General features: G+C 39.0%; 1 protein-coding gene across 2 annotated transcripts in view; it reads left to right on the forward strand.

Moving 5' to 3' along the window:
- The window catches only part of GATAD2B (GATA zinc finger domain containing 2B), a 117,053-nt gene that overhangs the window by 86,886 nt on the left and 4,691 nt on the right, over positions 1 to 25,476 (forward strand). For both annotated transcript variants that reach the window (XM_037014337.2, XM_037014338.2), the window contains exons 2-10: positions 12,582 to 12,917; positions 19,876 to 20,005; positions 20,677 to 20,808; positions 21,114 to 21,245; positions 21,716 to 21,886; positions 22,391 to 22,706; positions 23,789 to 23,991; positions 24,931 to 25,041; positions 25,214 to 25,331. In XM_037014337.2, coding sequence (XP_036870232.1) covers positions 12,583 to 12,917; positions 19,876 to 20,005; positions 20,677 to 20,808; positions 21,114 to 21,245; positions 21,716 to 21,886; positions 22,391 to 22,706; positions 23,789 to 23,991; positions 24,931 to 25,041; positions 25,214 to 25,331 — 1,648 coding nt within the window. In that variant the 5' untranslated portion in view covers position 12,582. The remainder of the gene's footprint in view (positions 1 to 12,581; positions 12,918 to 19,875; positions 20,006 to 20,676; positions 20,809 to 21,113; positions 21,246 to 21,715; positions 21,887 to 22,390; positions 22,707 to 23,788; positions 23,992 to 24,930; positions 25,042 to 25,213; positions 25,332 to 25,476) is intronic.

Consider the following 25,476-nt stretch of genomic DNA (forward strand, 5'->3'; position numbering starts at 1 on the left):
TTCCTCTTAAGACTGCTTTCGCTGCGTCCCACAGAAGTTGGGGCTTAGTGTTGTTGTTGTCATTTGTTTCTATATATTCCTTGATCTCTATTTTGATTTGTTCATTGATCCATTGATTATTTAGTAGCATGTTGTTAAGCCTCCATGTGTTTGTGAGCCTTTTTGTTTTCTTTGTAGAATTTATTTCTACTTTTATACCTTTGTGGTCTGAAAAATTGGTTGGTAGAATTTCAATATTTTGGAGTTTACTGAGGCTCTTTTTGTGAGCTAGTATGTGGTCTATTCTGGAGAATGTTCCATGTGCACTTGAGAAGAATATATATCCTGTTGCTTTTGGATGTAGAGTTCTATAGATGTCTGTTAGGTCCATCTGTTCTAGTGTGTTGTTCAGTGCCTGTGTGTCCTTACTTATTTTCTGCCTGGTGGATCTATCCTTCGGGGTGAGTGGTGTGTTGAAGTCTCCTAAAATGAATGCATTGCAGTCTATTTCCCTCTTTAGTTCTGTTAGTATTTGCTTCACATATGCTGATGCTCCTGTATTGGGTGCATATATATTTAGAATGGTTATATCTTCTTGTTGGACTGAGCCCTTTATCATTATGTAGTATGCTTCTTTATCTCTTGTTACTTTCTTTGTTTTGAAGTCTATTTTGTCTGATATTAGTACTGCAACCCCTGCTTTCTTCTCACTGTTGTTTGCCTGAAATATGTTTTTCCATCCCTTGACTTTTAGTCTATGCTTATTTTTGGGTTTAAGGTGAGTTTCTTGTAAGCAGCATATAGATGGGTCTTGCTTTTTTATCCATTCTATTACTCTGTGTCTTTTGATTGGTGCATTAAGTCCATTTACATTTAGGGTGATTATTGAGAGATATGTACTTATTGCCATTGCAGGCTTTAGATTCGTGGTCACCAGAAGTTCAAGGTTAGCTTCTTTAGTATCTTACTGCCTAACTTAGCTCGCTTATTGAGCTGTTATATACAATGTCTGGAGATTCTTTTCTTCTCTCCCTTCTTATTCCTCCTCCTCCATTCTTCATATGTTGTGTGTTTTGTTCTGTGCTCTTTTAAGGGGTGCGCCCATCTAGAGCAGTCCCTGTAGGATGCCCTGTAGAGATGGTTTGTGGGAAGCAAATTCCCTCAGCTTTTGCTTGTCTGGGAATTGTTTAATCCCGCCATCATAGTTAAATGACAGTCGTGCTGGATACAGTATCCTTGGTTTAAGGCCCTTCTGTTTCATTGCATTAAGTATATCATGCCATTCTCTTCTGGCCTGTAGGGTTTCTGTCGAGAAGTCTGATGTTAGCCTGATGGGTTTTCCTTTATAGGTGACCTTTTTCTCTCTAGCTGCCTTTAAAACTCTTTCCTTGTCCTTGATCCTTGCCATTTTAATTACTATGTGTCTTGGTGTTGTCCTCCTTGGATCCTTTCTGTTAGGGGTTCTGTGTAATTCCATGGTCTGTTCGATCATTTCCTCCCCCAGTTTGGGGAAGTTTTCAGCAATTATTTCTTCAGAGAGACTTTCTATCCCTTTTCCTCTTTCTTCTTTTTCTGGTATCTCTATAATACGAATATTATTCCTTTTGGCTTGGTCACATAGTTCTTTTAGTGTTGTTTCATTCCTGGAGATCCTTTTATCTCTCTCTATGTCAGCTACTATACGTTCCTGTTCTCTGGCTTCTATTCCTTCAATGCCCTCTTGCATCTTATCCATTCTGCTTATAAATCCTTCCAGGGATTGTTTCATTTCTGTGATCTCCTTCCTGACATCTGTGATCTCCCTCTGGACTTCATCCCACTGCTCTTACATTTTTCTCTGCATCTCATACCATTGCTCTTGCATTTTTCTCTGCATGTCTGTCAGCATGTTCATGATTTTTATTTTGAATTCTTTTTCAGGAGGACTGGTTAGGTCTGTCTCCTTCTCAGGTGTTGTCTCTGTGATCTTTGTCTGCCTGTAAGTTTTGTCTTTTCATGGTGATAGAGATAGTTTGCAGAGCTGGTACAAGTGACGGCTGGAAGAGCTTCCCTTCCTGTTGGTTTGTGGCCGTCCTCTCCTGGGAGAATAGCGACCTCTAGTGGCTTGTGCTGGGCAGCTGTGTGCAGACAGGGCTTCTGCTTCCTGCCCAGTTGCTATGGGGTTTATCTCCGCTGTTGCTGTGGGCGTGGCCTGGCTGGGGCTGCTCCTCCAAAATGGTGGAGCCCCGTTGGAGGGGGAACGGCTGGGACGCTATTTATCTCCGTAAGGGGCCTCTGTGCTCCCTGCTCCCCAGGGGGTTAGAGTGCCCAGAGATCCCCAGATTCCCTGCCTCTGGTCTAAGTGACCTGTCCTGCCCCTTTAAGACTTCCAAAAAGCACTCTCCAAACCAAAACAACAACAGCAACAATGAGAGAGGGAACAGGAAGAAAAAAAAAAAAAAAAAAGGAAAAAATACACGATTTTTTTTGTCCTCTGGCGCCGGTCCCAGGCACCCGCTCACCGGTCCCGCCACCCTGCCTCCCTAGCAACGGGGTCCCTGTCCCTTTAAGGCTTCCAAAAAGCACTCGCCAAAAAAAAAAACCACTCCAGTTTCTTTCCACCTGCCGGGAGCCGGGGGGGAGGGGCGCTCGGGTCCCGCCGGGCTGGGGCTTGTATCTTACCCCCTGCGCAAGGCGCTGGGTTCTTGCAGGTGTGGATGTGGTCTGGATGTTGTCCTGTGTCCTGTGGTCTCTATTTTAGGAAGATTTTTCTTTGTTATATTTTCATAGCTCTATGTGTTTTGGGGAGGATATTTCCACTGCTCTACTCACACCACCATCCTGGCTCCGCCCCTACTGTTTCGGGTCTTGCTTTTTTATCCATTCTATTACTCTGTGTGTTTTGATTGGTGCATTCAGTCCATTTACATTTAGGGTGACTATTGAGAGAGATGTACTTATTGCCATTACAGGCTTTAAATTCATGGTTACCAAAGGTTCAAGGTTAGCCTCTTTAGTATCTTACCACCTAACTTAGCTCGCTTATTGAGCTGTTATATACACTGTCTGGAGATTCTTTTCTTCTCTCCCTTCTTATTACTCCTCCTCCATTCTTCATATGTTGTGTGTTTTGTTCTGTGCTCTTTTTAGGAGTGCTCCCATCTAGAGCAGCCCTGTAAGATGCCCTGTAGAGGTGGTTTGTGGGAAGCAAATTCCCTCAGCTTTTGCTTGTCTGGGAATTGTTTAATCCCGCCATCATATTTAAATGATAGTCGTGCTGGATACAGTATCCTTGGTTCAAGGCCCTTCTGTTTCATTGTATTAAATATATCATGCCATTCTCTTCTGGCCTATAGGGTTTCTGTCGAGAAGTCTGATGATAGCCTGATGGGTTTTCCTTTATAGGTGACCTTTTTCTCTCTAGCTGCCTTTAAAACTCTTTCCTTGTCCTTGATCCTTGCCATTTTAATTATTATGTGTCTTGGTGTTGTCCTCCTTGGATCCTTTCTGTTGGGAGTTCTGTGTATTTCCGTGGTCTGTTCGATTATTTCCTCCCCCAGTTTGGGGAAGTTTTCAGCAATTATTTCCTCAAAGACACTTTCTATCCCTTTTCCTCTCTCTTCTTCTTCTGGTACCCCTATAAAACGGATATTGTTCCTTTTGGATTGGTCACATAGTTCTCTTAGTATTGTTTCGTTCCTAGAGATCCTTTTATCTCTCTCTATGTCAGCTTCTATACATTCCTGTTCTCTGGTTTCTATTCCTTCAATGGCCTCTTGCATCTTATCCATTCTGCTTATAAATTCTTCCAGGGTTTGTTTCACTTCTGTGATCTCCTTCCTGACATCTGTGATCTCCCTCCGGACTTCATCCCATTGCTCTTGCATTTTTCTCTGCATTTCCGTCACTATGTTCATGATTTTTATTTTGAATTCTTTTTCAGGAAGACTGGTTAGGTCTGTCTCCTTCTCAGGTGTTGACTGTGTGATCTTTGTCTGCCTGTAATTTTGCCTTTTCATGGTGATAGAGATAGTTTGCAGAGCTGGTAGAAGTGAGGGCTGGAAGAGCTTTCCTTCTTGTTGGTTTGTGGCCTTCCTCTCCTGGGAGAATGGCGACCTCTAGTGGCTTGTGCTGGGCAGCTGTGCGCAGACAGGGCTTCTGCAGGGCTCTATGGATTTAATCTCCGCTGTTGCTGTGGGCGTGGCCTGGCTCTGGCTGCTGCTCCAAAGTGGTGGAGCCCCGTTGGAGGGGGAGCAGCTGGGAGGCTATTTATCTCAGTAAGGGGCCTCCATGCTCCCTGCTGTCCAGGGGGTTAGAGTGCCCAGAGATCCCCAGATTTCCTGCCTCTGGACTAAGTGTCCTGCCCTGCCCCTTTAAGACTTCAAAAAAGCACTCTCCAAACCAAAACAACAACAACAAAAACAAAGAAAAAAAATTTAATATTTTTTTAGAAAAAGAAAGAAAAACGCACAATTTTCTTTGTCCTCAGGCGCTGGTCTCAGGCACCTGCTCACCGGTCTTGCTGCCCTGTTTCCCTAGTATTGGGGTCCCTGTCCCTTTAAGACTTCTAAAACGCACTCGCCAAAAAAAAAAAAATGGCCCCTCCCATTTCTTTGTTCTCTGGGGTCGGCCTCAGGCACCCGCTTACCGGTCCTGCTGCCCTGTTTCCCTAGTAACCAGGGCCCCGCGCATGCACTGTGTCTGCGCTGTGGTCTGGATGGCTGGGGTTGGGTGTTCAGCAGTCCTGGGCTCCCTCTCCCTCCCTGCTGACTCCTCTCCTGCCACCTGGAGCTGGGGGGAGGGGTGCTCAGGTCCCGCGGGGCCGGGGCTTGTATCTTACCCCCTTCGCGAGGCGCTGGGTTCTCCCAGGTGTGGATGTGGTCTGGATGTTGTTCTGTGTCCTCTGGTCTCTATTTTAGGAAGAGTTGTCTTTGTTATATTTTCATAGATAAATGTGGTTTTGGGAGGAGATTGCTGCTGCTCTACTCACGCCGCCATCTTGACTCTGCCCCGGTTAGTGACTTCTTTAAGTAAATTTAAAGTTGTGACCTATCACCACAATCCAGTTTTAGAACATTTCCATCACCCCAAAAAGATCACTTATGCCTGTTTTTAATCAGTCTCTGTTACATTGGATTTGTGTGTGTGTGTATAATAAAATATACATAATACAGAATTTACCATTTTAATATTTTTAAGTGTACAAGTCAGCAGTTTTAAGTATATTCACAATGTTATGCAATCATTGGCACTGTCCATTTTTATAACATCTTCTTCATCCCAGAGACCCTGTTCCTATTAAATAACAACTCCTCACTTTCCCCCACCCCCATCCCCAACCACTGCCACCCTCTATTCTGTCTCTATGAATTTGCCTATTCCAGGTACCTCATATAAGTGGAACCATAAAATATTTGTCCCTCTGCATCTGTCAGTTTTTACTTGGCATGGTGTTTTTTAGATTGATGTTTCAGTTGAGGCAGGCATGGCTGTAAATTAATAAAGTTGGGTCTTAGGGATAAATAAAGTCAAGTGTAGGCAAATAAAATTTAGTCAGAATTCTCAAGCCATCTGTTGGGAAAGATTACTTAACTCAGACATCCACATATCTGTTCTGGTTTCTCCCAACCTCCAGTTTATCCATTTGTGTCATTGGAGTATAATAAGGGGGAATTACTTGAAATGCTTTCAACTATTTATATAACTTTCAGTTCAAGAAGCCAAGATAATCATGGCATCCCAAACTCTGTTGAGTTCTTGGTTATTGAGTTTTGTCTTTGTGTCATAGTTTTCACTGCTCATGAATATAATTTATCTCAAGACTTAGAACACTGTACTGTATATTTGTGTATCTTGCTGTGTACTTTTTGCATCTTGGTGTATAATCAGTTGAGTGACATACTTTTCTCACCCTCTACAGTTCCACATGGTATTCTCAATTAAATTCTGAATATAAGGTGTTGATTGAGTTACCTAAGACATTGTTACTGTGATATATTAGGGCTTGACTTTTTTTTTTAATTGAAGTATCTTTGATATATGATCTTATATTGGTTTATGTACAGCACACTGGTTCAGCAGTTACCCATATTATTAAATCCATACCCCAGCCAGTGTAGTTACTCTCTGTCAAGATAGGAAGATGTTACAGGGCTTAACTTTTGATGTTATCTACCATTCAACTTTCCAGTCACTCCATCTGGGGATATTTTTCAGAGGTAAACAGAAGTAATGCATGCCAAAACAAATCTTTGGGAGACCTGAAGCTAAAGAATATTTATATATGCTATAATATATGTCATATCTGAAGCTGTTAAAAGATAACTAACAGGATGTGGAGAAATTGAAACCCTCATACACTGCTGGTTGCAATGTAAAATGATGCAGTTACATTTGAGAACAGCCTAACTGTTCTTCAGAATGTTAAACAGAGAGTTCCTATAGGACCCAGGAGTTCTACTCCTTGGTATACACCCAAGAGAATTGAAAACATAGGCCCACACAAAAACTTTTTACACAAAGTCCATAGCCACATTATTCATAATAGCAAAAAGTAGGGGGAAAATGTTCACTAGTCAATAAATTGATAAATAAAATGTGATATGTCCATACAATGGAATATCATTTGGCCGTTAAAAGATAGGAAGTAATGGTAGACCATGAATGAATCTTAAAAACATGCTCAGTGAAAGAAGCCAGTCACAAAAGACCATATAGTGTGTGACTCCACTTAGGTAAAAAGTCCAGAATAGACAAATTCAGAGACAGAAAGTAAATTTGTGGGGTATAGAGATGTGCAGGGAGGAGAGTGACTCTAATAGGTATGGGATTTTTACTGGGGGAGATGATGAAAATGTTATAATATTGATTGTGGTGATAGTTGTACAACTGTGAATATACTAGAAACCATTGAATTATGCAGTTTAAGTAAGTGAATTATATTATTTGTGAAATATATTTCAATAAAGGTGTTTTTTTTTTTAAAAAGAGGACAATTAAGAAACATTACCCAAAAGTTTAGAGATACACATTCTGACTTTTCTCTGGTCTGCAAAAAGGTCTGTTTCCTTTCATTGGAAACTTTGTTGGTTACACTTTTTCTTTTTTTACTGTGAGAAAGGATTGACTTATATTGTTTTTATTTTTAGAAGGAATTATTTATAATTGTAAAGATTATCTTCAGCTTTCTTTATGCAATTAAAAAAATTAATACACAGCCTTATTTTAGTTTCAAATATCCAACACAGTGGTTCAGCAGGTACCCATATTATTAAATCCTCACCCCCACTAATACAGCTACTTCCTGTCAAGAAAGGAAGATGCTTCAGTTACTGGCTATATTCTGCATGCAGTACTATCTTCATGACCAACCTACATTATGATTGAGAATTTCTGTGTGCCCCTTTATCACCATCACCCTCCTCTCCCATATGTTAACCACCAGTCCCTTCTCAGTGTCTATGAGTCTACTGCTGTTTTGTTCCTTCTGTTTTGCTTTGTTTTTATATTCCAAAAATAAGTGAAATCATATGATACTTTCTCTTTCTCCACCTGGCTTGCTTGACTAAGCATAATACCTTCTAGATCCACCCATTTTGTTGCTAGTGGCAGAATTTCATTTCTTTTTATGGCTGAAGAATATTTCATTATATATATGTACCACATCATCTTTATCCATTCATCTGTTGACATACACTTAGGTTGCTTCCATATCTTGGCTACTGCAAACAATGTGGTGATAAGCATAGAGGTGCCTATATCTTTTCAAATCAGGGATTTCATTTTCTTTGAGTAAGTTCCTAGAAGTATAATTACTGGATCAAATGGTACTTCTGTTTTTAGCTTTCTGAGGAACCTCTATACTGCTTTCCCACAGTAGCTGCACCAGTTGACATTCCCACCAACAGTGTAGGATGGTTCTCATTTCTCTGCATCCTCACCGGCATTTGTTATTTTTTTGTCTTTTGGATAGTGGCCATTCTAACTGGTGTGAGGTGACAACTCATTGTGGTTTTGATTTCCCTGATGATTAGCGATGTGCATCTTTTCATGTTGGCCACCTGTGTTTCTTCTTTGGAGAAATGTCTGGGTCCTCTGCCCATTTTTTAATCAAGTTATTTGTCTTTTTGGTGTTGAGGCATATGAGTTCTTTATATATTTTGGGTGTTAACCCCTTACCAGGTAAATCATTTATGAATATATTCTCCCATACTATAGGTTGCCTTTTTGTTCTGCTGATGGTGTTGTTTGCTGTACAGAAGCTTTTTAATTTGATGTAGTCCCACTTGTTGATTTTTTATTTTGTTTTCCTTGCCCAAGGAGATGTATCAAGGAAAAAGTTGCTTATATTTGTGTTCAAGAGATTTTTGCCTATGTTTTCTTCTAAGAGTTTCATGGTTTCATGACTTACATTCAGGTCTTTGATCCATTTTGAATTTACTTTTGTGTATGGAATTAGACAGTAATCCATTTTCATTCTCTTGCATGTAGCTGTCCAGTTTTCCCAGCCAGTTATTAAAGAGTCTGTCTTTCTCCATTGTATATTCATGGTTATCATATTTTTTTTGGTATCATTAATCTACAATTACATGAAGAACATTATGTTTATCCTTTATCATATATTAATTGACCATATATGCATGGGTTTATATCTGGGCTGTCTACTCTGTTCCATTGACCAATGGGTCTGGTCTTATGCCAGTACCATGCTGTTTTGATTACTGTAGCTTTGTAGTATACCTTGAAGTCAGGGAGCGTGATACCCCCAGCTTTGCTCTTCTTTCTCAGGATTGTTTTGGCTATTTGGGGTCTTTTGTGGTTCCACATGAATTTTAGAACTATTTGTTCTATCTAGTTCATTGAAAAATGCTGATGGAATTTTGATAAGGGATTGCATTGAATCTGTAAATTGCTTAGGGCAGGATGGGCATTTGACAATATTAATTCTTCCTATCTATGAGCATGATAAATTTCCATTTATTTGTGTCTTTAATTTCTTTCATGATTGTCTTACAGTTTTCATAGTATAGGTCTTTCACTTCCTTGGTGAGGTTTATTCCTAGGTATTTTATTCTTTTTGATGCAATTGTGAGTGAAATAGTTTTCCTGATTTCTCTTTTTGCTAGTTCATTATTAGTATATAGGAATGCAACAGATTTCTGTGTATTAATTTTGTATCCTGGAACTTTGCTGAATCCAGTTATTGGTTCTGATAGTTTTTTGATGGGGTCTTTAGGGCTTTCTGTATATAATACCGTGTCATCTACAAATAGTGACAGTTTAACTTCTCTAACAATTTGGATGCTTTTTATGTCTTTCTGTTATCTGATTACCATGGCTAGGAACTCTAGTACTATGTTGAATAAAAGTGGTGAAAGTGGACATCCTCCTCTTGTTCCTGATCTTAGAGGAAAAGATGTTAGTTTTTCACCATTGAGTATGATGTTAGCTGTGGGTTAGTCATTTATGGCTTTTATTATGTTGAGGTATGTACCCTCTATACCCATTTTGTTGAGAGTTTTTATTATGAATGGGTGTTGAATTTTGTCAGATGCTTTTTCAGCATCCATGGTTTTTAATCATTTGGTTTTTAATCCTTCTTTTTGTTAATGTGGTGTATAATATTGATTGATTTATGAATATTACACCATACTTGCATCCTTGGAATAAATCCCACTTGGTTGTGATGGATGATCCTTTTGATGTATTCTTGAATTTGGTTTGCTACTATTCTGTTGTTGATTTTTGCATCTATGTTCATCAGGGATGTTAGTCTATAATTTTCTTTTTTTTTGTAATGTCTTTGTCTCATTTTGGTATTAAAGTGATACTGACCTCATAAAATGAGTTTGGAAGTATTCCCTCCTCTTTTACATTTTGGAATACTTTAAGAAGGATGGGTATTAGCTCTTCTTTAAATGTTTGGTAGAATTCACCTGTGAAGCCATCAGGTTCTGGAATTTTGTTTTTTGGGAGTTTTTTGATTACCCGTTTAATTTTATTAATGGTAATTGGTTGGTTCAGATTTTCTGTTGCTTCCTGGATCAATCTTGGAAGATTGTATTTTTCAAGGTATTTGTCCATTTCTTCTAGGTTGTCCAGTTCATTGCCATATAATTTTTCATAGTATTCCCTAATAATTCTTTCTATTTCTGTGGTATCTCTTGTGACTACTACTTCTTTGTTTCTGATTTTATTTATCTGTATACTCTCCTTTACTTGATAAGTCTGGCTAGGGGGTTATCTATTTTATTTATCTTTTTCAAAGAACCAGCTTTTAGTTTCATTAATTTTTTCTATTTAATTCTCCTCTGTATTTATTTCTGCTATGATCTTTATTATATTCTTCTTTCTACTAACTTTGATTTTCATTTGTTCTTCTTTTTCTAGTTTCTTTCATTGTGATTTTAGACTGTTTATTTGGAATTGTTCTTCTGATGTCCAAGAAATATTGGACTGTTGTGTCTTTGTTTTCATTTGTCTCCATGTATTTATTTCTGTTTCAATTTGGTCATTGATCCGTTGATTATTTAGAAGCATGTTGTTTAGCCTCCATGTGTTTTTAGGCTCTTTTATTTTCTTTGTGTAATTTATTTGTAGTTTCATATCATTGTGGTCTGAGAAGTTGCTTGATACAATTTCAGTCTTTTTGAATTTATTGAGACTCTTTTTGTGGCCTAGCATGTGATCTGTTCTGGAGAATATTCCATGTGCACTTGAGAAAAATGTATATCCTATTGTATTTGGGTGGAGTGTTCTGTAGATGTCTGTTAAGTCCATCTAATCTAATGTATTGTTAAGTGCCTCTGTTTTCTTATTTATTTTCTGTCTTGTTGATCTGTTGATGTGAGTGGTGTGTTAAAGTCTCCTACAATGAATATGCTGTGGTCTATTTCCCCCTTGAATTCTAATAGTATTTGTTTTACATATTTAGGTGCACCTATAGTGGGTGTGTAGATATTTATAATAGTTATATTATATCCTCTTGATGGACTGACCCTTTATCATTATGTAATGTCCTTGTTTGTCTCTTCTTTCTTTGTTTTGAAATCTATTTTGTCTGATACAAGTACTGCTACTCCTGCATTTTTCTCCCTATTGTTTGTATGAAATATCTTCACTTTTAGCCTGTGTATGTCTTTGGGTCTGAAATGAGTCTCCTGTAGGTAGCATATAGATAGTTCTTGTTTCTTTATCCATTCTGTCACTCTATGTCTCTTTTGATGGGTACATTTAATCTGTTTACATTTAAGGTAATTATTAATAGGTATGTACTTATTGCCATTTTAGTACTTGTTTTCAGTTTTTTTTTATAGCTCCTTTCTTCCTCTCTTATATACTCTTCTCTTGATATTTGATCAATTTCTTTAATGTTGTGGTTGGATTTCTCTTTTTTAATTTTTTGTATCTATTACAGGCTTTAGGTTTGTAGTTACCAAAGGTTTGAGGATAGCTTACTGACTATATAATGGTTACTTTTTCTTCATTATAACTGGAAGAGAATCAAACGGAAGATGCTTCAAGTACACAGATACTTTTCATTATAAGAGAACCAATTAACCTTGGTAGTCTTCTCCCTCCCGCCACCTGAGTCTGTGAATTATCTAGCCTAATTGCATGTCTTAGATATGAAAGTCATAGCCCTAGGGTATAGAAATTAAATTTAGTTGAGCACCTTCTAAGTGCCCACTTTTACAGATGAAATTGAGACTTGGGAGGTAAAGTAACTTACTAAATATTTGACCTCGTAAGATTAAATAGCAGTTTGAACCTATGTTTGTATGACACAAGAAATTTTTTTCCCAGTGCCTCATTGCTATTTCCTATCAGGAAAAACAGCCCTGGATTTAAAATGTTGGAGAAATTCTGCATTTAGATTTCGGTAGTGTAAAAAATCAAAGTGTGAAGGAGAAAATGATAATTGGCTTGCCTTTAATAGTTTTGCTACATGAGTTGAGAAAGTATTGCCTCTTATCAACCTAAGCACCTGACTTTTTAATTAGGCAAAGCCAGGTATCTAAAGATACTGAATCTATATAGAATTTCAGGCAAATAACAATAGTCCCTCTGATTCTTGCCGTATCCATACAACTGAGGTTTCCTATTAGATGCCCTTTGTCTAATTCATCTTTCTCATATTTCTTTATCAATAAGATTGCCCAATTAAAGATATGTGTGGTCAACCTGAGTAATTTCCCATTCTTAAAAGAATCTTGGCCAGGAGAAGAATTTGGCATGAGAATTAAAACCAAAGCTTCTGACTTTGAGCATACATACACAAAAAGCCAGTCATAAAAGAGTTTTTGTTTATTGTTTGAGAGATGTAGTCTTAATGGACTGTTCAGGTGAGTATAGTCTTTGGTTTCAGGCATCTATCCAGTGAGAACCTTGGTATGTATGTGTATGAAAGTATGTAAAGTTTACTTACCCTGCTGAGGTTGAGTGGAGAAATCTTTACTACAAATGTTTAAGGAACATTGAGGGTAGAAGGTTAGCTTGATTAACTTTGAACTTCCATGTTTATATCTGTGATTTTTCTTAATACCTTTACCACCTTACCCTCTTTCCTTATAGACTATTTAAGGTGCTTTATTTTTATCTCACTTATGTTTTTCTTTCCATAGGATGGATAGAATGACAGAAGATGCTCTTCGCTTGAATCTGTTGAAGCGGAGCTTAGACCCAGCAGATGAGCGAGATGATGTCCTGGCCAAGCGACTCAAAATGGAGGGGCATGAGGCCATGGAACGTCTGAAAATGTTGGCATTGCTCAAACGGAAGGATTTAGCAAATCTTGAAGTACCGCATGAGTTACCCACCAAACAGGATGGCAGTGGTGTCAAGGGCTATGAAGAGAAACTCAATGGGAATCTCAGGCCTCATGGGGACAACAGGACTGCTGGAAGACCAGGCAAAGAAAACATCAATGATGAACCTGTGGATATGAGTGCTAGAAGGAGGTATGGTTCAGTTCAGCTGCCTCCAGGGATCAGGTCTTCTTATAAACTAGGTCTATAAAAATGGAATGAATTCCAATGAGAGAAGGGTGTTTTTCATCCTATAGTTTCTTGAAAAAGGACATACCTGTGCCATCTGGCTTGACCATGAAATCCTATCATTTCCAAATGAAACTTATGTGCCTCAAAAGTGTACTTAGCATAGAGAATCATAATTCTTATCCTTAAGATAAAGTGGTTATTTCTGGATAAGACCTGATACCCCAATTAGAAGTGAGATAATATACACATTCTTGCTAATCTTATGGCCATTTTAGGAGGGAAAAACAATCTTTCTTCAGATCATCTCAGGAGTTTTAGGATCTGTTTATTATGGAGTCGCAGTTTTTATTACATCAAAATCATGGTGCCAGCTTGTCTTGTGTCTTGTGCCAAAGAAATTATCTTCATGTGGTGATTCTATACATTCTTGCTTCAGGTGTGCCACTCTCCCTAGCCCCCACATATGCATACACATTTACTTATACACACACACTCATGATTGTGCATGCAAACACACACACACACACGTCAAACAACACATAAGCACAAATATCCACAAGTCTTTTCTGGTATCTGTCAAAGTTGATGGAGCACACACTAAGAAGAGGTACCTAGAACCAGCTGTGGATAAAGAATACTAGGACAGTAAATCACAGTATAGACAACCCTAGTATTAAGAACATTCCATTATTAATGTTTTAGAAACTGATAAGCATGAAAATTACTTTTCATTGTCCAGTTGTTCTTTAACTGACCTTGGTAACTTTGACCTGGGACTGATCCAAAGCAGGATCTTTTTTTTTTCCCCCCAAAGCAGTATCTTTAAGAGCTAGATTGATAGAGAAAGAAAGGAGGGAATGATTATAATCTTAACCTGGGTTTGATTCTCTATCATTTAATTTTTATTTACTAGTACTACTGTCCCAGGATTACTTTTTTTAAACCACACCCAATGAGGGAGCATTATTCTTGGTCATAGCATTAAAAACTCTTAGGAAACTTCAGATAAATTCCCTAGTGATCCTAGAAGAGGAGAATATCTTTGGATAGCTTGGAAGCTATAGGTAGTGTCAGCAGGATATTAAGAAAATAGATTCAACCTTAGATCCTTTGGGAGAAATAGAAAGTAGATGACTGAGATCATGTACCTGAGCAGCCCACTTGCAAGTGACTAATCCTGCTTCATTGGAAAGGAAGAAGAGGAGAAATGTTAGGTGGGTTTCTCACATTCCAAACTGGAACTGAAATACATTTTTCATAAAAGCACTGTTAACATATTTTAGTGTAAAGTCTTACTAGTGTTCTTGGAATTGTACTGTAGCACAGATGAATTTGTTAAAAAAATCACACTACCCTGAAAACCCTACCGTTGTGTTTCATTTTTCTTGTTGTTTGTTATCATCAATCTACAATTACATGAAGAACCTTATGTTTAATAGGCTCCCCTCTTCACCAAGTCCCCCCCACAAACCCCATTACAGTCACTGTCCATCAGCGTAGTAAGATGCTGTAAATTACTACGTGTCTTCTCTGTGTTGCACAGCCCTCCGCATGCCCTCCCCCCCACATTATACATGCTAATCGTAATGCCCCCTTTCTTTTTCCCAGCCCTTATCCCTCCCTTCCCACCCATCCTTCCCAGCCCCTTTCCCTTTGGTAACTGTTAGTACATTCTTGGGTTCTGTGAATCTGCTGCTGTTTTGCTCCTTCAGTTTTTCTTTGTTCTTATACTCCACATATGAGTGAAATCATTTGGTACTTGTCTTTCTCTGCCTGGCTTATTTCACTGAGCATATTACCCTCTAGCTCCATCCATGTTGTTGCAGATGGTAGGATTTGTCTTCTTATGGCTGAATAATATTTCATTGTGTATATGTACCACATTTTCTTTATCCATTCATCTACTGATGGACATTTAGGTTGCTTCCGTATCTTGGTTATTGTAAATAGTGCAGCGATAAACATAGGGGTGCATCTGTCTTTTTCAATTTGGGCTGCTGCATCCTTAGGGTAAATTCCTAGAAGTGGAATTCCTGGGTCAAATGGTAGTTCTATTTTGAGCTTTTTGAGGAACCTCCATACTGCTTTCCACAATGGTTGAACTAGTTTACATTCCCACCAGCAGTGTAGGAGGGTTCCCCTTTCTCCACAACCTCGCCAACATTTGTTGTTGTTTGTCTTTTGGATGGTAGCCATCCTTACTGGTGTGAGGTGATATCTCATTGTGGTTTTAATTTGCATTTCTCTGATAACTAGCGATATGGAGCATCTTTTCATGTGTCTGTTGGCCATCTGAATTTCTTCTTTGGAGAACTGTTTGTTCAGCTCCTCTGCCCATTTTTTAATTGGATTATTTGCTTTTTGTTTGTTGAGGTGCGTGAGCTCTTTATATATTTTGGATGTCAATCCTTTATCGGATCTGTCATTTACGAATATATTCTCCCATACTGTAGGGTACCTTTTTGTTCTATTGATGGTGTCCTTTGCTGTACAGAAGCTTTTCAGCTTGATATAGTCCCACTTGTTCATTTTTGCTTTTGTTTTCCTTGCCCGGGGAGATATATTCATGAAGAAGTCACTCATGTTTATGTCCAAGAGATTTTTGCCTATGTTTTTTTCTAAGAGTTTTATGGTTTCATGACTTACATTCAGGTCTTTGATCCATTTTGAATTTAGTTTTGTGTATGGGGTTAGACAGTGATCCAGTTTCATTCTCTTAGATGTAGCTGTCCAGTTTTGCCAGCACCATCTGTTGAAGAGACTGTCGTTTCCCCATTGTATGTCCATGGCTCCTTTATCGTATATTAATTGGCCATACATGTTTGGGTTAATGTCTGGAGTCTTCATTCTGTTCCACTGGTCTGTGACTCTGTTCTTGTGCCAGTACCAAATTGTCTTGATCACTGTGGCTTTGTAGTAGAGCTTGAAGTTGGGGAGTGAGATCCCCCCCACTTCATTCTTCCTTCTCAGGATTGCTTTGGCTATTCGGAGTCTTTGGTGTTTCCATATGAATTTTAGAACTATTTGTTCCAGTTTGTTGAAGAATGCTGTTGGTAATTTGATAGGGATTGCATCAAATCTGTATATAGCTTTGGGCAGGATGGCCATTTTGACGATATTAATTCTTCCTAGCCAAGAGCATGGGATGAGTTTCCATTTATTACTGTCCTCTTTAATTTCTCTTAAGAGAGTGTCTTGTAGTTTTCAGGGTATAGGTCTTTCACTTCCTTGGTTAGGTTTATTCCTAGGTATTTTATTCTTTTTGATACAATTGTGAATGGAATTATTTTCCTGATTTCTCTTTCTATTATTAGTTCATTGTTAGTGTATAGGAAAGCTACAGATTTCTGTGTGTTAATTTTGTATCCTGTAACTTTGCTGTATTCCGATATCAGTTCTAGTAGTTTTGGAGTGGAGTCTTTAGGGTTTTTTATGTACAATATCATGTCATCTGCAAATAGTGACAGTTTAACTTCTTCTTTACCAATCTGGATTCCTTGTATTTCTTTGTTTTGTCTAATTGCCGTGGCTAGGACCTCCAGTCCTATGTTGAATAACAGTGGGGAGAGTGGGCATCCCTGTCTTGTACCTGATCTCAGAGGAAGGAAAAGCTTTCAGCTTCTCGCTGTTCAGCATGATGTTGGCTGTGGGTTTATCATATATGATGACCTTTATTATGTTGAAGTACTTGCCCTCTATGCCTATTTTGTTGAGAGTTTTTATCATGAATGGATGTTGAATTTTGTCGAGTGCTCTTTCAGCATCTATGGAGATGTTCATGTGGTTTTTGTCCTTTTTATTTATGTGGTGGATGATGTTGATGAATTTTCGAATGTTGTACTATCCTTGCATCCCTGGGATGAAACCCACTTGGTCATGGTGTATGATCCTTTTGATGTATTTTTTAATTCGGTTTGCTAATATTTTATTGAGTATTTTTGCATCTATGTTCATCAGTGATATTGGTCTGTAATTTTCTTTTTTGGTGGGGTCTTTGCCTGGTTTTGGTATTAGGGTGATGTTGGCTTCATAGAATGAGTTTGGGAGTATTCCCTCCTCTTCTATTTTTTGGAAAACTTTAAGGAGAATGGGTGTTACATCTTCTCTGTATGTCTGATAAAATTCCGAGGTAAATCCATCTGGCCCAAGGTTTTGTTCTTGGGTAGATTTTTGATTACCGCTTCAATTTCTTTGCTGGTAATTGATTTGTTTAGATTTTCTGTTTCTTCCTTGGTCAGTCTTGGAAGGTTGTATTTTTCTAGGAAGTTGTCCATTTCTTCTAGGTTTTCCAGCTTGTTAACATATAGGTTTTCATTGTATTTCATTTTATTTTACAGAGGTGAACTTTTGAAACTGGAAAGTATTTTTAACTGTCCCCAGGAAAAGAGGCTTGATGTAAAATAAACCATCTAGACCCCTGTTCTACTGGAAGAATAGGCCCTATTGACCTCTGTTTCTCTTCTTCCCTTTCACCAAATATACTGAAAGCTATTTTCTTAGCCCCAAATTTTTTTATAAGAACAAACAAGATTGATAGATTGTTCAGAAAGGAGAACAGTGGTTTCTTTGATGTGGATGAAAGGAGAAAAGAACTAAAAAGCAGAAGGAAGAGCTTTGGACACGATAGCATATCATAATTGCCTAAATACTTTTCTTTGCCATCAGTTGGGCAAGTTTTGATGTCTATGATATAAGGTATGTGTGAAATCAGTACTGCTTATATTTTGGAATGCTAGAGAGACATGGCATTTTCTTTCCTTTTTAGTTGTTTTTACTACTGGGATAAGGATTAGGAGTTCTATAACTCCTAGGAACCTGCTGTTCTGAGTCACAGGTGATGTCTGCAGTAAGTCTGGCTTTTTATATTATCTAACAGGTAGGGTTTCATACTTAAGAACACCAAATATTGTAAATCATATATATGTTTGGGAAAGTAGCAAAATAATTTCTGTCCCTGGAAAGTTTAAGGAATGAAGCCAGAATCCCAGGTCAAAAGTAAAAAAAAAAAAAATCAAGGAAATGAAACTTGACTGGGGCTTTGCCTTACCTGTGCTACATATCTAATGTGGATCTGATTATATCTGGGAATAAAGTATCATTTAGGATTATTCTCAGCTGCAACTTCCTAATAAATGCCACTCAATTCCAAAATTTCCATTCAGGATTGTCTTTGCCTATCTTGTTGCTGGCCAGCCCTTAAGCAGTAGGTACCACTCATTTGAGCAAGGAGAATTTCTTATCTTAGAAATAATCTGTGATATATGTATCCGTCCAGGACTAGAATAGAAAGAGTTTCTGACTATTGATATAAACACTGGAGAGTCAAGTAGGAGTAGAAATCTACCAGACCTCAAAACTGTTCACCCATCTTAGGTTAGGGATGTGGGAGGTAGGGGGTAGTGAAGGAATATAATACAGAAATGATAAAATCACAAAAAATTCAAACTTTTTATGTAGGCCTAATCATTACTCTAGGAACTTAAGGTTAGAGAATGGAAGGTTTTTTCCTCCCTCTAGTGGCTTCTTTTTCTATAACCCTGCATTCTGAGCTTGCTGGGTCTGTGACCCACCAGTGGTTAATGGAGCGTTTGGAACAGACTTTAATAGTTCCCAAGAAAGTTCTATCACTCTATTCCCCATTCTAGTTTCTTAGCTATATTTGGTTGATTTTAGTAACTCAACATTAGTTACTAAAATTGAGAAATGCCTATCTCAACTATCTAGGTGCCTTGTCCAGAAGCCATCCACATCCCAACAGCAGCTGAGATGAGAGGCCCTGAGAAATGGTAGAGAGGCTTTCAGAAGTAAAGATCTGTGGATGTTAAGGGTTTGAGTTACATGTTTAAATAAGACCTAAAAACACATTCCTTGAGACCTATATACTCATAACTACACTGAAGAGTTCAGGTAAGTAGGAAAGATAATCTTTGAGTTAAGAGGTTAGAGGATAGCTAGAAGATATGGTCATTGATTTGGAAACCTAAAGCAATTGGAATTCCAGGATTCTTGCTAACCAGGTCTTACTCAGTGAGTGCCATTTTTAGAGAAACAAGAAACAAGACCAAAGCTAGAGTTGTCTAATAGGATTGGGAATAGGGGAGCCAGTATGGAAGATTTAGATTTCAGAGTCAATTCTAGACAGTTTCTTTCTAAGGAAAGATGCTAAGTAGAACTCTGGCAAGTAGATACAAATTCCATATATTTAGTTCTGGAGTGTCAATTCTCCAGAAAGCTATAGACATTATACTTGGCACTGTCCATTCCTTCAAGTCACTGACAACAGTATCTTCTTTTGCCTCAACTCTTTTTCTCCCCACCATGAGAAGAACTTTTGCCTTAACTTTTGACAGGATGGACTCTCATTGGAATTGTCACATGACTTCCTTCTTTTAAATCCTCATGTAGCTAGGAGCATGTTTTTATCAGTATAATGAGCTGCCTCCTTAGCAACATACCGTCTATACCTAGGGTGGCCAGATAGGCGCAGCTACCTTAGCCCTTCTTCCCCATTTCAAACTGGCTTTTTCCTTCTTGGACCTCTAAATAACTAACAAGGCAACCCATAGGAGAGTGAGATACAGGGAAAACATTTAGAATTTTGATGGAAATCAGTGTGACAAGAACAGTATCTCTTACTCCCACTTCTAAAGCCAGTCAAGAGTCTTTGTGTCTGTTCATGCATCCTCTGTAAGGAATTGAGATGGGAAAAGTACTTCTACTGAGGTTTTATCATCACTTAAAATCTTGGTGTCTTCACTATCCTGGAATTTGAGTGTCTCTGTCTTCCCCTGGGTGAACTGGGGCAGACCTAAATAAGTTCCCTTGGATTTTTTTGTTCACTGTAGCAAAGAAGTTTTCTTAACTTTTCTATGAACTTCACTGTTGGAAATACCTTAATTTTTCCTTTTTTTTTGTCCAGTGAGCCAGACCGGGGAAGGCTAACTCCCTCCCCAGACATCATTGTTTTGTCTGATAATGAGGCTTCCAGTCCCCGTTCCAGCTCCCGAATGGAAGAAAGACTCAAAGCAGCCAACTTAGAGATGTTTAAGGTAAAAAAAAGAAATATTTCTTTCTTCATTTTTTGCTCCTCCTATTCTTTTTAATTCTCTAAGAGTCCCAGTTCTGCTTTTTTTACAGTTTATTTTTTGGATCTAAATAACTACCTTTATAAGATTTAAGCTTTATAAGTGATTCTCAACCTCAGTCCCTCTTTGAACTGTTAGAATCAAGTGGAGAAGATAGTTTGAAAAAGCATAATCACTATGATATATCTTTGGAAAATGAAGATAAAACTTCATAATTCAAGTCACATAAAGTCCTGGCTGGCAGGATACCTTCGACACTTTATCCTGGGACTCAGAATATGGAGGATTCCTAAGTTTTTATGTTTATCTAGAGAAAACATGGCTTTAAAGGGTTTAGAAACACTATTTTTTAAAGGTAAGTAATGTCTCCCTTTGGCCATTCTTATATTTTGCCAGGAATCAAGTTAATTAGCATTTATATATGGTCTCTCCTTTCATTCTGTAAGCATTTTTTGAGTAACTATTGAATACCAGGCACTGTGCCAGACCCCGAGGACAGAAAGATGATAATCTCATCATCACTCCTGCTTCTTATGGAACGTGAAGGTTTCAGACCTGAAAGAAGAGGTCATCTTGCAGGAATGGACTCTTGGTTCCTGCTACTACTATAGCTGACAGTCTGTGTGTCCCCTTAGGGCAAAGGCATCGAGGAGCGTCAGCAGCTCATCAAGCAGCTGAGGGACGAACTGCGATTGGAAGAAGCCCGCCTGGTGCTGTTAAAGAAACTGAGACAGAGTCAGCTACAGAAGGAGAATGTGGTCCAGAAGGTAGTGTGCCCTGGGAATAAAGGACTGGGGGAAGGGACAGAAGGATGGATTTGAGAGTGAGCTGCCTTAGGTGTGTTCAGCTGGGAGACCCATTCTTCTCTTGTTCCAGGGTTTTTAGTCTCTAGGAATAGTGATATTTTTTAATCTTAGACCTTAAAATCTTTATTCCATTTTTCTCATTTTTCCTCTTGGTTAATAGACATGTCACACTGACAAAGAATTGTAAAAGTATAGAAGTACACCAGGTTTCTACCTCTGATTATTAGCTTTCCTTTCCCTGTCTTACTTTCTCTTTTCTCTCCCAGACTCCTGTTGTACAGAATGCAGCATCCATTGTTCAGCCATCTCCTGCCCATGTGGGACAGCAGGGCCTATCTAAGCTTCCCTCCCGACCTGGAGCCCAAGGGGTTGAACCTCAGAATTTGAGAACATTACAGGTATGTGACTGATAGTGGGATCTTAGTGTCAGAGGACCCTGTTTATCCTCTGTGTGTTTTGGGGCTTTTGTGACTGTTATAGAAGCATCTGGCCATGATTAGAGGTGTTATTACTACAGATACTCTGGTTGGTCCTTTATGGCATGATTTAGTCTGTAGTAAAAAATGAATAACCCTCATCTTTCCACTGTAATTCTTCTCTAGAGTCTTCCAACTTAGTCCTTTTCCATATAAGGTTAACTTACACCATAAAGGCCAGGAAATTCCTAGCTACTAATCAGGGTTTCCACTGATGATAGATTTGTCCATAGATCATTAGAAAAAATTACCAAGTCAGCTGTGTTTCTGTGTTTCCACTGAGCTGTGTAATATACTCAGCTGTGTATTATAGACGATGCTTTCTCTTTAGTATTTTGTGGGGCATTTTACTGCCTATGACTAGTTCTTTTTTTCTTCTTCTTCCCTTTCAGGGTCACAGTGTCATCCGTTCAGCAACCAATACCACCCTCCCACACATGTTGATGTCTCAACGTGTTATTGCACCAAACCCAGCCCAGCTACAGGGTCAGCGGGGCCCACCTAAGCCTGGCCTTGTACGCACCACAACACCTAATATGAATCCTACCATCAATTACCAACCGGTAAGAGAGAGCCCTAATGCAGAAACAGAGAAATACTTTTATTTTCTTTCCCTATTGAAAGGATCATAGATTATAAACTCTTAGACATAGTAGACATAGACAAATTCTAGGACAACAAGGTAATTCTGGGGTACCTTAAATTGACAGCAGTCCCAAAAGTAGAAGCGTTGAATTATGTAAAAATAGTAGTAGAAAAGAGGTTATACAACAGAGCAGCAGTAAGCTAAAATCTATCTAGAAGAAAGAGAGGGATCTAGGGAATAAGAATGTATGACAGAAAGTATCCCCAATCTTTATTTTTCTCTTAACACTTTTAGCTCATAGCCACTATTATTCTCCTTTTCTGTGTTCCAGCGTTCTTTCTCAGTAAAGAGGTTGGACATGTCTGGGTCTTTGAGTTTCATGGATGCTAAGTAGTCCAGACTGGTGTTCTCTGCCATGAAAGGAAAAATTGGTCCTTTCTCTCATATACCATCACTGACCCCTATACTGAATCTATTTCAGCAATCAAGTTCTTCTGTCCCCTGTCAGCGCACGACATCCTCTGCCATCTATATGAACCTTGCTTCCCACATCCAGCCAGGCACTGTGAACAGAGTGTCCTCACCACTTCCTAGTCCCAGCGCCATGACCGAAGCTGCCAATTCACAGGCTGCAGCCAAATTGGCTCTTCGCAAACAGCTGGAAAAGACACTGCTGGAGATTCCACCCCCTAAACCTCCTGCTCCCTTGCTTCACTTTCTGCCTAGTGCAGCCAATAGCGAGTTCATCTATATGGTAGGCTTGGAAGAAGTCGTGCAGAGTGTCATCGATAGCCAGGGTAAGGCTGTTTCTTCTCCTCAGTTTTTAATCTAAGCAAAAATCACCAGGTGTGACTGACATGACCAAGTATCACAAGCTGCTGTGTAATATTAAATATTTCTTTGCTGTTGCTGAACTGCCTCCCATCTCTTACTCAGAGGCTGTTTGGGAGCAACTTCAGGAAAGCTTTTTGTGTGTCTTTATATTTTAGGTTTAATATTTGTATTGTGCATTTCATGTATTAAACATACTTCTCACAGTATATTGTTCAGTTCTTTGAAACGGTGCCTAGCATGATGCATCATAACTTGATTTGATGCCTAGAACACTTATTTATTTAGTTTATTTTAGACCTATTTTTAATGTCAGTGTTTATGGGGCATTGTCCTGCATTATTATATTCATTCCCTGCCATAGGAGTACTTATAGTTAGGAAAATAGACATTCTGATATAGATAACTATACCACATAAAGGCTGTAAACCAACACTAATCCAGACTATAATGTTTTAACACTGTACAGTGTGTAATAACAGAAGTTATTAAGTCTGAATTTCCAAACATACGGACTTAGGGGAACACCTGAAGGTAGAGGAGAATTGCCTCAAGGGCTCAGTACTGACTGTAAATAGATCACAAAATGAAAAAGTCAGACACTGATAACCAAAAATTGTAAGTGTAGATGACAAGGATAAGTGCAGTCTGAGGTAAAGAGATGCTATGTTGACTTGAGGTAAAGAGAACAAAAGTATTGGCTTGGCTAGGTGGAGTCCCTTGACTCTGAAGTGACACGTTTTCTTCTCACTGTAATATAATAGGGAATCAGAAAACTCGGTTTCTTGTCATAGCTTTGTCATTTAGGAGCTGTGTTTCTTAGATGTAGTTCCTTCATTTGTAAATGGGGATGGTACTATCTTAATTCCCTAAGTGATGTTACAATCAAATGAAACAGCAGTATGTTATAAATTGTATTCTTTTTGTAGAGTCTTTTTTCTTAATTCAACAGAATAAACCCCTGAAAAAGGCTTTATTTGATAAAGGGAGATAGAAAAGATAGGGAGGAAATGTGAAACCACTGATCGTTCTTTTTGTTGGCGTCTAGGCAAAAGCTGTGCCTCACTTCTGCGGGTTGAACCCTTTGTTTGTGCCCAGTGCCGCACAGATTTCACCCCTCACTGGAAACAAGAGAAGAATGGTAAGATTCTATGTGAGCAATGTATGACCTCCAACCAGAAGAAGGCTCTAAAAGCTGAACACACCAACCGACTGAAGAACGCTTTTGTTAAAGCCCTACAGCAGGAACAGGTAAGAATCCTGATTGCTCACTAACTGCCTGCCCAGGTTGGGTTTTCCCAAAAGGCAGTTCCTTCTAGTTTAGGGGAGTTGTCTATGTGGTCCCACAGTCCTGGTGATCTAGGTTTCTGGATCTAGGTTCCTAGAATGTGCAGGCCTGGGTTCCCTTTTTATCCTCCTAACCTTGCTGTGTTTCCCATTCCTGTCTGATTATTTCTGATTGGGTAAGAGTATAGTGACATACAATGGCTGAGCTTAAGGGAAAGGAACAGAAGGCTTGAGACTCGGCTTTCCCTAATAGCACCAAAGAAATTCTTCTATTCCTGATTTTATTTCCTCCTCAAACAAATAGATTTTGGTGGGAGGAATTTATATTTGTACTAGAAATCTCTTTGAGAGAAATAATTTTCTGCAGTCTACATTTGACAAAGAAAACACAAAGTAAAGAGTAAGTTATAAAGTAGCTCAGTGAAGATTAGTGGTGATAGTGTGTGAACAACTACATAGTATTAATAGAAAGAGACTATCTTGGAGAATAGAAGCTGTGTAGGAAGCTCAGGTCCTTTTCCTTTATCCCATTTTGCACTCCACCACCCATCAGAGCCCTTTGGGTAGCATCATGGACCTTCTGGAAAATGTGTAGACAGGAGCCAAAAATAAAACCTCAGTAATTTTTGAGCCTTAATTACATCAGTCAGCTCATCACCACCACCCAGATCTCTCCTGCCAACTTCTGAGAGCCAGCTTCCCTTGTGAGAGGGATCCCTTAATCAGTGAAGCATGCTGGCTGCTTGTACCCAGAGATCTCACTGCACCTACCCCACCAGACTCTTCTGCCTTTTCCATATCCCTCCAACTAGCTGGCAACATTAGAGATAAGAAGGCCTCTAGGTCTTCTGGTTAGGGAATTGGGCGCTGTCCTGCCCAACTTGACCTGATGACTCCCAACAGGAAATTGAACAGCGATTACAGCAGCAGGCAGCCCTCTCCCCAACTACGGCTCCAGCTGTGTCCAGTGTCAGCAAACAAGAGACCATAATGAGACATCATACCCTTCGGCAGGTGAGGATTTCTCTTGAGGACCTGTCAGCCACTCAACACACCTTGATTTCTCTTCTGCGGGAGATCATACCACTCTTCTATACTCCCATATCCTTATCTCCCATATCCTTATCTCCCCTTTAAACTTTCCATCGAGGCGGAATTGTGATCAGCTGTCTCCTCATTGTTGCAGGCTCCACAGCCACAGAGCAGCCTCCAGCGGGGCATACCCACATCTGCCCGTTCCATGCTTTCCAACTTTGCACAGGCACCCCAGCTGTCTGTGCCAGGTGGCCTCCTTGGCATGCCAGGTAAGAAGGGTTGATCTGAAAACCTTTTTCATGGATCAACTAGTAGTACACAGTTCTTTAGCAGCCCCTTTAGGTGAGTTGTTTCTTCTCTTGTTTTCTGCTCTTTCTTAGGTTCTGCTCCCTTCACTGTTTTGTTACTTGAAAT

Source organism: Manis javanica, chromosome 14 (genome assembly GCF_040802235.1).
Source record: "Manis javanica isolate MJ-LG chromosome 14, MJ_LKY, whole genome shotgun sequence".
Classification (NCBI taxonomy): Eukaryota; Metazoa; Chordata; class Mammalia; order Pholidota; family Manidae; genus Manis; species Manis javanica.